We start from the raw sequence: 12,232 nt of genomic DNA on the forward strand, positions 1-12,232 counted from the left end.
AAAACTCCACTAGCCTATCAAAGAGTTTATTAGCAAAATCAATGATAGTAATATAACCCGAATGCTTTAAAAACTCCACTAGCGATCAAAGAGTTTATGATGACCATTGCATCCTATGAAGAAATTTAGCTCCTTTCCCAATCTTCCACAAAAGCCATTTCTCCAAAGCTTGCAAACTACTTACCAAATTCCTCTAAATCATAGAACCCCTACACTTTTGACTCTTACATGAACCAATCTACAACCAACATGAATTTCAAATATTTCACCCTCATTACCAAACTCCACTAACTATTGTGAAATAACAAACATATGCAAATAACTCTTGTAGAGCTAGTCCAATTTTTTCCATATTATGTAAGCCTAACAAACATATGCAAATAACTCTTGTAGAGCTAGTCCAATTTTTTCCATATTATGTAAGCCCCAAAACAGTAGAGACTTCCAAAATGTTAGATTGTTCCAAAACATTAGAGCCATTTTTCTCCCCTACACCTTACCATTCCCAAAAAATGAATACAATTTTTTTTTGATAGCCACGGGATCCCTCCTTTTCTTCACAGTGGGCTATCCTCATATTTGCACAGAGCACACAGACGCGCACGGGTCCCTCCTTTTCTTCACAGTGGGTATCCTCATATTTGCACAGAGCACACAGACGCGCGTCCCTCCTTTTCTTCACAGTGGGTATCCTCATATTTGCACAGAGCACACAGACGCGCACGGGGGCTCAGAGCCTACTAACAGTGTTGCCGCCCCCATGGATGCACCCGAAAGGTTTCCAATCTCCGCCCACGCTGCAGCCATGAAATCATCGGCGAAGCTGAATGACAAATCCACAATAGTGAGTGGGTATGATTTCAACGAAGGAATTGATCACGAAAAACTTCTCCTGTCAATGTTAACCACGGGTTTCCAGGCTTCTCATCTTGGCCGGGCTATTGTTCTTGTCAATAATATGGTAGGTGATACCATCAGTAATATCCCATTTTCCTCATTTGCCTTTTTTGGGTGCTTATTGAATACAACGCTGGTTACACTTCCTGTTCATACGCTATATGACTTGGCCTCTGCATAAGCAATTCGACTATATTAGATTAAATTGTTTTGGTTATCTGTCGGTTGCTCATCATTGGATTCTTTCATTTCGTTTCATAGCTGGAGTGGAGGCTAAGCGACGAACCGATTGAAGAAGGTTGCAGCGAGGAAGAGAGGGATCCAGCTTTCAGACAAAGTGTAAAGTGCAAAATATTCATGGGTTTTACTTCGAACCTCATCTCTTCCGGTCTGCGAGACACTATTCGGTTCTTGGCAGAGCATCGCATGGTGAGGCTCCGTCTACACTTGCCTAATGTAGAAGAATTGTTATAGCATTTTCCCGTTTTCAATGTAGAAGAATTGTTATAGCGTTTTGCTCTGTCTTAATTATTTTTTTAAGTACTTTCTTTAAACTCAAAAGAAGCATTGCAACGAGCCGTAAGAGGTTGCGCACCACAAGCAGATTGCTTGTATGGGCAAAACTGCCTTGAAGGGGCTAATCACTGAACATAACCTTTTATCTGTCAAAAATAGGGACTCTCTTCTTTCAAAACCACCCAAGACTTGGGGTTTTCTTCTATCAAAACCACCTGGTCCCTTTTCTTATTCATACTTCCAGGGGAATTGAACCTTGGTGGGTGGTCTGGCATAGCGCTGCATTCAGCGTGGGCAGCCTGGCATGCCACCGTATTCACTACAGAACCACGGTTCACGAGACTGTTAGCCATGTATTTCACATGCCGCATCTTGAATACTATCAGCCCATTATTTCTTGAAAATTCCCTCATCTTCCATCACCCACTCTGAGTGAAATTAAAGAAAGTTAAATGCTGCAAATGTGTGCTCTGGTGCCTATTTTGACTTATCATCAGTATTAGGAGGAATATGGCAAAATTCTTACACATATGCATTAGAAGGTGTAATTATTATCAATACAATCCAGTTGTCCACATAAAGAAGCAATTGTAAGATTTCTGCTGTTTCTTGCAGTGGTAAACTCATATCGTCTTGCCTATTTTTTTTCGTTTTTTCTGTCCAGTTAAATTCTTTGTTATAATGATATTGCAGTACTTTTTCCATTCACGTGGTCTGTTGCGAGTTTGGCCACGCCTGCTCTAGTAACAAAGCTTCGATTCATGTTGGCAGAGAAATGTGTACAGGTTGATGTGCTGGTTACCACGGCAGGAGGGGTTGAAGAAGACCTGATTAAATGTCTAGCACCGACATATATTGGTGATTTTTCACTACCCGGAGCTCAGTTACGTTCAAATGGATTGAATCGTATTGGTAATCTGTTGGTGCCTAATGACAATTACTGCAAGTTTGAAGATTGGATCATACCCATTTTTGATCAGCTTTTAAAGGAGCAAAAAGAACAGGTATTTATGTAGCATTTTTTGAAGGCAACATAGTTATTTCATTTCTCTTATCAGTTGGGGTGTTTTCCTGTATCTTTGTGTGTTTTTATTTTCCTCGTTAATATCAGTTGTAATCAGCACCTGGAATACATGGTTTGTAGGACTAGATGCCTTTTTAGGAGGGCATGGTTTGAATCAAACCCTCATTAAAAATTTACTATAGAAGATTTCCTTATTCCCAATGTTACTTGGGAGCAGGAGCGAAAGCGGGGAGCCGGAGCGACATATTCAGAAGCTCCCGGTTTGGGAGCGAATCCCGGAGCGATTTTTTAAAAATATATATATTTTTTATATTTTTTAATTTTTGATACATATATGTCAACAAAAACATGTAGAATGATGAATTAGATACTAAGTCACATGACACGAGGACACGAGACACGGAGGACACGTAAATACGAGTATTCAATATGAAATGCAGCGACCTAGAAACAGGACACGGGGGACACGTTTTATATATATTTAATAATATATATATATATATATATATATATATATATATACCGAAATATAGTTTTTTATCCATATTAAATTGTAGGTTGCAGCTTATCTAATCAAGTTAAAATATAATTACTTCTCAAAGTTCATAGTTCACTTTAAAAAAATAAATAGAATCAAAATTTACAACTTACAAGCACATAAGAAACTACTAAGTACTTACTACTAATTATAAATTTAGAACTTAGATATTAAAACCATAAAATGCAGATTTTCTATTAAGTCATCAAAATCAAAATGTATCACTGTTCAGTGTTTACAATGTACATAGATAGTAGATACTGACTCCTGAGAGAATGCCAATGGAAAATACAAAAGAGTAGATACAAAATAAGTAGGAATATCATAGCTCGGTACTGGTCCATGAGTCATGACTCATCACTCTATCAATAGTCCATGTCCTCTATGTCATAGTCACCATCACTGCCACTGCCATCTGACTGTACACCATCCTCCTCCTCTATGCCCAATCCAGGATCTGCTGCTGCATTTGTTGGTGTGGAGGATGACCCCTCAAGATGCTGTGTCTCATCATCAAAAGTCACTGGCTCTAGCACTGGGTCATTAAGATCCATGTTGGCTAATGCCAACTCAATATTGTCGTCCAAGCCCATATCATCAGGAAACACATCCCATATCTTTGTTTTTCCCTTCAACCACTCCTGTCTTTGCTTGTAAATAAGACGAAGGTTGGTGTGCACATACACCATTGTCTCCGCCCTGGATTGCTCAAGCTTGCTCTTTTTCAAACTATATAGATTCCCGTAAGTGCTCCAATTCCTCTCACAACAAGAAGATGAAGTAATTTGAGAGAGGACCCTCAAGGCTAACTGTTGTAGAATAGGGCACGCTGCCCCATGAGTTGCCCACCATGCATAGGCACTTTTGACCCCCTATCTCCAAGTACATCATACCCCCCAAATCTCCTGGTGCCAGTGGAGAACTCTACAAAGCCTTCCTCCACCTCAAGAAAAGATGTGTTATCCTGAAATATCCTTCTGAATGCTATCTTCCTCCCTTGTGAAATCTCTCCATCCATGTGAGGAGGGTATTTGTGTGAGGTCCCACCACGGAGCCACTCTTGACTGTAGTACTTGGGATTCAAAGAGTGAGCTAAGCAATGCAAAGGTGTGCAATTCTTATCCCACCTAGAGATAAGAATATTTTGTATGGTGGACCATAAGCTCTCTGCTGATGTCTCATATGTAGGGCACTCATTCTCCATAACAATAGTCTTCACAGACTCAATCATGGAATCCCAACCCTTATAAACCTCTCCTAAGATGGGCTGGTCCGTGTCTGCAAACCGCAAGAAAGAAATGATAGGATTCATGATCTTTATGGTAAGATCCACCCTCTCCCACCAACCATCATCTAACACTGTGTCCTTTACCTTTTTTGAAGCTGTTTGATCCGTCTTTCTCCAAAAAGACCAAAGATCTGAAATAACCATGGCCCCAAGAGCGGCCTTCACCTCCTTCAACCTCTTAAGCATGATGAATGAGGAAGCAAACTGAGTATTTGCAGTCTTCAACAATGATAGATGTGTGTACTCTTTACATATTGTGAAGGCATTGGTATGGTTTTGCACAAAATTTCGGATATGGCGTGCATCCTTAATAAGATTGCCAATCCATGTCACATCTGAAGCAATAGATTTGAGTGCTAAATTCAAAGAGTGAACAATGCATGGTGTCCAAAATATTTGTGAATATTTAGTTTCCACAATCAAGCCAGCTGCTTTGCAAACAGGTGCATTATCTGTGATGATTTGCACACAACTTTCAACGCCTACTTCTTCAATAACTTTAATAAACAACTCACCCATATATTTTGCATCCTTGTATTGTCTAAGAGCATCAACTGCTTTCAAGAAAACCGGTCCATTTTGAGAACATACCATGAAATTGATGAGAGGATGGCGTGCTGTATCTGTCCATCCATCAGAAACAATACTAACACCAGATGAGATCCATGATGATTTAATAGGTTGTAGAATTTTATCCACCTCCTTCCTTGCCTTAACCAACAATGTGGTTCTAAGTTTTTCTGAACTTGGAGGCACATACCCAATTGGAGCCCTATCAACTAGAGCTCGACACATCTCAATAAACAAAGGAGACGGTGCAACATTAAAAGAAATGAAGTTGATATAGAAAAAGAATGCCAATGTAAGATCAACCTCATCTCGCTGCTCACGCCAAAAAATCTTGTTCATTGGACCACCATAAGTATGGGCTGCCATCTTTTTTGTTGGCTGAATTTCTTCTCTCCCAAATCGACTACTATTAGCATTCCTCAAGAATGGAAGAGGATCTTCATTTTTACTAGTTTTCCTGCTCGCTGCCACCACATTCCCAGAGCCAGCTGCATCCTCCCTTTCCAAATCCATTCTTTCTTTAGGACTGATCTTTTTGCATACTCCAATTCCACAAGGAAGGCCCAACAAATGGCCCTTAACTCGAAAGTAAGTGCTCTTAAATTCACACTTGCAGAAATTACAAGACCAAAGCACATTCCCTTCCGCACCAGCCTTTGGCCCTTGCTTCTTGGTTACATACTTCCAGAGAGGGTATTTTTTTAGCTGTGCTTGTTGTCTTGCTGCAACAGCATCATATGTTAATGTTGGCTGAGAAGCACCTACTGCTTCACTTGAAGCACTTGGGGCACTATGACCAAGAGAAGGTGAAACAGAAACACTTGGAGGGGGGGGACCACGAAAAGCACCGCCCTTCCTTTGACCTCTGCAGGCTGCCCTCGATGATTGAGCCATTAATCTTCTCACTGTTATAAAGTCCACCCACCTTCACCTACAAAAAAAAACAATTAAAGTTAAACAATTATAATCTATAAACTTATAATTTATAAACTTACAAAGTTAACTCAGAACTGTTATATGATTCAATATGTGCATACAAATTGAGCAAAACAACTCAAATTGCCCCAGAGATGAAACTGTTGATAACATGCAGTCTTGCTGTTTCTGATTTATTGGACCTACTGTCAATAATAATTTAATATTAATAAATATATATCCAAACTTCAAAGACAATGGCTATGTCACTTATATGGTCCACTAGACTGTGTCCTTTCTTACTTTGACAAATGCAAGGATTTAGGACTTCAGCCTGACAGTGTTATTGCCAAAACCATAGCCATTTTAAGTCTCGAGGCCCCTTGACTTGAATTTAGTCAGAGTTTCACCCTGGTAACAATACTTTATGGAGTTTGTTTTTACACTCCATACACACGCACCAAATGTCCCTTCAACAGATGGGTGGAATAAAAGCTTGGTTCTGCACAGTCAAATAAAAACAGAGTATAATTTATAAATATACATGTACTGATGTACACAATCAATTAGCATTTTGTCTAGCATGCACCCAAATCTGTATTGGAGTATAATGGCTTGAAAGTTGAATGTATGATGGATGGCAGATATAGGCTTGACCCAGAATCAAGCATTATGAATGATGATGCAGATGAGGGCATTTCAGAAGTGAAACAACAGCTCCCTATCCTTGCTAAAAATTGCCTACAACTTACAAGGAGCAGACTGCAGTCAATATTTTGAGAGACCATTTGGAAAGTTGAAAGTTTGAAACCCTTGGTGATGAAAGCACATAAGGAAGTGCAGGCTGATTTAAATTACAGTTAAACATTTGATTGCTCTTCCAACATAATATGGGGTAGACCAGCCATCCTTGAAGTTGAAAGGTTTCAACATGCCAAATGAATCTGAATGAAAACTCTAGTATTGTCTAAAACACCAAAAGGTCAAGACTCAACTACATCCCTAGTGTTTTTCTAAAACAATATCTTTGTGTGCTCGTCTTAAAGACTTAAACTCATAGTCATAAATTTATTATCTTACACAAAGAAAGTTTTTGTTTTTACATTGAGGCTTTGAGCTGATTTCTCCAAGATCACATTAAATCTCAAAAAGTTTTCTGAAAGATCCTTTTTATGCCCAAACAATTAAATGGACTTCAACAACCTTCAAATAGCCATGACAAATTTTCTTCCTGGAATACAATCTGATTTGAAACAAAATGGCCAAGAAATTATCCTTATTGTATCTTTGGAAATCTGGCTGGAAATTAACATTCAATAATCGTGTCAAGTTGTCCAGTGTCATGTTAGGCAGGATCGTATATATTTTCTGACAAGTTGATGACTCACTTTGCAATACTATATACAATTGTCAATATATCAATTTCCAATATGACAAAGTGAGGAGATTACATGATAGTTCATTAGATTTCTATATCAATTTTATTTTTATAAGATGTTGGTGAGGTTTACTCCCTCCACGGAATAAAAGGTATAAGTTGTGGGTATATTAAGCATTGGGTTGAAACAATTTTTAACCTTTCTTTCTAAATCCAATGTTCCTGATCAAGCTAATTGTTGAAAGTGCAGTTGAATCTAGGCATCTACCTGAAGGACAATGAGACAGAGTTTTCTTTGCTTGTTGATCGTGCTGTTGGGGGTTCAAGCATTTTTGATGGAGAACTAGAGCTTATGTTACATAGGTTGGCTATGATTTTCAATGTCAACACTTCACCACAATACTTGTGGTGGCTCGTGGGCCTTCACCAGGTTGTAATAAGTGTTTCAGTGAATCAACCCTCACTGGAATGATGGAATCTTTGCTCGTGCTGCTTAGGTTGGCCCAAGCCAAGTACTTTGGCTGCTCCTATGCTTACGAAAACTCCACCAAATTGATGGTTGCTCTATCTACATAGTACAAACCCTTGACTCCTTACGGGATTTCCTTTGCTCTTCTCCAATTCATCATCTGCATAACAGATTTGGGGCTCATAATCCCCAAATTCATAATCACATGACGGACCTTATCACAACGTTGCATCAACATGTAACGGGCTCTTCACAACACAAGGTTTTAGGTTTCCTTATCTTTGACTAGGATCATCGTGTCCAATAGAGTGAAATCAAAATGCCAGAAACTGCACGATAATGAAAAAAATTATAACATAGAATTTAGAAACGGTAAACGGAAACAGGAAACCCCATCTGGCATCAATCATGATATAAGTTAATTTGAACACGGGTTTAGGGGTTTACTGGTTTACGGGCCGGTCTTGAACGCTGAAGCGGAAACCTGAACGCTGCACAGCAATCGGCACGGGCACCAGCCGCACCACACTCTGCTCCAGACTCCAAACTCAGTTCAAACTTCAAACATGCTGCTCCACACGATAGCTCCACACACACAATAGCTCCAGACGACAGCACAGGACGAAAATAACCGGGAAAAATCCATTGCGTGGGCAGCTAGGCTTTAAATTACATTTTTTTGTGGGGTACGTATTCAACCTGTCGAAAAATGTTAGGGCCACGTTTTCTACCAACGAAATACGCGTTTTCCAAATGCAGGACACAACGAAAACCAGCGAATACGTTTTACTTTTTCCAGGACACGATAAAAACCATTTTCGACACGTTTTAGAGCCGTTTTCGTGTCTGGTACGTAAAATACGGGACACGGGACCCTGGAGGACGTGTCCTGTGACTTAGATTAGATATAAAAAACATAAAAAAACATAGATTGATCATTGAACCATATCACATCAATCATCTAGAAGTTATAATCTTCATCAACCATGTCCACAAGTTAGTAAAATACATATTACAACTACAACATATTGAGTCTCGTGAATCATGATTCATCAAATTCAATCTTAAAGTTTCAACTTCAAGCTTTCAAAATTGAAAATTCAATATATAACATTTATCATCATTGATCACCAAAGTTGTACTTGTAAGCTAAGTTTAACCATTACAAGAAATAATATTTTAGATATTTCTAAGTCCTAACTTCTAAATGTTAACATGAAATGAAATGTTATAAAATGAAACATGAATAATGAAATGAAATGAAACAACTTTAGTCTTTCACGAAGCATCATATTCATAATTCACAATCATTACCAATGAGTTATAATTGCCAACTTCAAACTTCAAATTTTCATTGTCACAGTCATATATTGTTTACAAAAAAATATCATTATGATATGAAAGAGTCAAGAGTCAAGAGTCAAGGACTCAAGACTCAATAGTTATGAAAACTAATAGAAACTATAAAAGACAAGTAAACTGTAAATCTACATGTGGCCCTTGCCACGAGAGTCTCCAGGAGTATAAGCAGGTCGTGGTGGTCTTCTAGGAGTCTCCCGCACAGACCGACGACCAGAACTAGAAGGCACATGCCCTCCACGTGAGGGTGTAGATGGAGGTGGCGACAACAAAGGAACAAGACTCGGAACTCGAGCACTGCTACTGGATGGTGGAGGTGGCATGGCTGCTGCAGCTGCTTCATCTTCATCCCTTATAAGTTCCTCTTCCAGTTCTTCAAGATGTATAGTGCCATCCTCCAAATTGTCATCCTCTGGGTGATTGTCCCAAATTTTATATGTGGGATCCTCATAAGCCCGATCACAATAATGACTCAACAACCTCAAGTTGTAGTGCACATAAACCAAGCTTTCTGCCTGGTTTTCATTGAGTCTGTTTCTTTTCACATTATGTATGAAGCTGTAGGTGCTCCAACACCTTTCTGCAGAAGAAGTATTTACAACCTGTGATAGAACTTTTTTTTGCCAATTTTGGCAAAAGTCCATGGCCGCCATATGTTTCCCACCATGTGAGAGCATCAAATCTGTCTCTATCTTCCATTGCATGGAAGGTACCAAACAAACTAGTGCCACTAAAGTATTTGCCTATTTCAAGGCGCACAGCTGCACATTCCTCCCTGTCAGGGATCAACTTTTCTAATGCTTGCAAATATCCACTAGTTACCTCTGCATCTAAATGGGGTTTGGTCCTAATTCCACCCCCTGGTGCAGGTTGGCCCAACCAAGATGTAGAATAGTATTTTGCAATAAAGATATACACCAAGCAATGTAGTGGAAGATTAAGTCTATTCCACTGTTCACACACACAATCGTGAATCAGTTTGTACAAGTCGGGATCTTTGTTATGAACAATATCTTTTATTTGCCCCAACATGGTATCCATCTGCTCATACACCTCGCCAATCACTGGTTTGTCTGTATCTGCAAACCGAATCATGTGATAAATGGGCTTGGTGAAATCCAATACTTGCCTCACACTTGTCCAAAACTGACCATCAAGAGCGGCCTCCTCCACCAGTTCAAAACCTCACTTGTCAGCTGCATTTGTAGCCCTTTCCTTTAATACCTGCCAATGTGGACTTGATACCATGCTAGCCAATGACTCTCTTACCTTCAAAAGGCACCTGAAGGTGAGGTAATAGCTATCAAATCTGGTCTTCGCAATCTTCAACAACTCCAATCTCGAGTGACTGCGGAAAAGGCCATGGGTATTGCTATGATTTGTAATAAATTTTATCATTTGTTTGCCTTTCTTGTACAAATCACCAATCCATTTGTATTGTGCATTTTTGTTCTTGACAACATCATGCATCAGAAGGTTCAATGTGTGAACCAAACATCCAAACCAAAATATGTTGGGGTATTTATCCTCAATAATTGCTCCCGCTGCCTTACAATTAGGAGCATTATCAGTGATGACTTGGATGACATTGTATGGCCCAATACGGTAAATTGTTTCAAGTAATGCTTCTGCAATGTTGATGGCGGTCCTGAACTTGTCTGAGTAATCATGTGCAGTTAGAAAGATGGCACCACTAACAAACACAGCAAGAACACTTATCAATGGCTTGCCTTTTACATTTGTCCATCCATCAGATACAATGGACACCCCATGGTCAGTCCAAGAACTTGTCATTCTATTCAAAGAATGTGATATTTTTGCTTTTTCATGATCAAGTCCAACGGTTCTTGCCTTGTCATACCCAGGGCTCTTGTATCCTTTAGGGGCATCATTTATGGCAGAAACCATTTTGTGCCAATAAGGTGAGCGAAGAACATTGAATGGTATCCCACATGCATAGAGAAACCTGTAAACCTTTGAATCCACATTATTCCTACACCCCTCATCAAGGAAATCTGATATGGTTCTACGCCTTAAAGCTGGTGACCCTGTGCCTCCATATCCACTGCCTTGGGAGGATGTTGAAGGAGTTCTTTGTGCTTGTGATTGTGAGCTTGGTTCAAAGAAACCCCTTGATTTTTTAGATTTGTATTAGACTTCCTCCTATTCCCCTATGTATTTGGCTCTATCCGTTGCTGACACTGCTGGACAAGTTTTGATTCCTATTTGTTTATCTCCATCCCATGGCCTTTTCCCGCAGAGGTGTTTTCTGGCACGGGTGTATGAACCTGTATAATTATTGTTGCAATGGGGGCAATGAAATTTAGTGGTTCCACCCCCTCCCCCCGCTTCAGGCCTGTTAACATATTTCCACAATGGGGTTTGGTCTTGTTTAGTTTTTTGAGAGTCATGTTCACCCTCCTCCAGCTCCTCCTCACTGGGGTTTTCATCAAATCCACTTTCTCCAGCTTCTTCATCCCCCTCTTCATTTTGGCCCCTCCGTTTCCTACTCTCCAGCACCATAGTAACCATAAAAGTGACCAAGAAGAGGAAAATGCCAAGAAATATAGCTAGGTCCATGATGTTTGATATTTGTAGGCTTCTGAATCTGCAAAATTTAATGGGAATGGGAATGGGAATATGAATGAGAAAATTAATTTAATTGATTTAGATTAATTAATTTAATTTATTAATTTATTTTAGATTCATGATTTTTGTACTAAATAAAGTTAATAAACTAAACTAAACTAAATTAAACTAACTAAACTAACTAAACTAAACTAAATAACTACCTAACTAAGGTTTAAAATACTAAATTACCAAGTTACTAACCTCTTTGCAAGCTTGCTCCTTGCTCCTCAGCGCTTGCTCCTTGCTCCTCAGCGCTTGCTCCTCGTTTCTCCTCGCTCCTTTGCTCTTGCTCTCTAGCTAAACTCAACTCATTCAAGTGATAATGAAATGTTTTTTGCCCCAATGTGATTTTAAAACATAATTTATTTATTTATTTATTTTTTTAATTATTTTATTTTATTTATTTTATCTTATTTTTTTTTTTTTTTTTTTTTTCGCGGAACGCTCCCGGAGTGAAATTTTAACGCTCGGGAGCGATCGCTCCTTGATCGCTCTCGAGTTGTAATTTTCGCTCCGGGAGCGACGCTCCTGATATCGCTCCCGATTTTGGCAGGGAGCGCAAATCTTTTTATCGGGAGCGCGCTCCCAATCCGCTCCCGCTCGGAGCGCGGATTGGGAGCGGGTTCGAAGGGCGGGGGGAGCACTCC

The 12,232-nt window shown here is 39.5% G+C and overlaps 1 protein-coding gene across 1 annotated transcript in view; it reads left to right on the plus strand.

Annotated features, from left to right (window-relative positions):
* Positions 1–480: 480 nt before the first annotated feature.
* LOC149250294 (deoxyhypusine synthase-like) overlaps positions 481–12,232 on the plus strand; it is a 60,029-nt gene continuing 48,277 nt past the window's right edge. The window contains exons 1-3 of the mRNA XM_089459010.1: positions 481–961; positions 1,159–1,326; positions 2,199–2,417. Coding sequence (XP_089315136.1) covers positions 761–961; positions 1,159–1,326; positions 2,199–2,417 — 588 coding nt within the window. The 5' untranslated portion in view covers positions 481–760. The remainder of the gene's footprint in view (positions 962–1,158; positions 1,327–2,198; positions 2,418–12,232) is intronic.

The sequence above is a fragment of the Pinus tabuliformis genome, chromosome 7 (genome assembly GCF_031772625.1).
Source record: "Pinus tabuliformis cultivar Carrire ecotype Pingquan chromosome 7, CPIR1, whole genome shotgun sequence".
In the NCBI taxonomy this organism is placed as follows: domain Eukaryota; kingdom Viridiplantae; phylum Streptophyta; class Pinopsida; order Pinales; family Pinaceae; genus Pinus; species Pinus tabuliformis.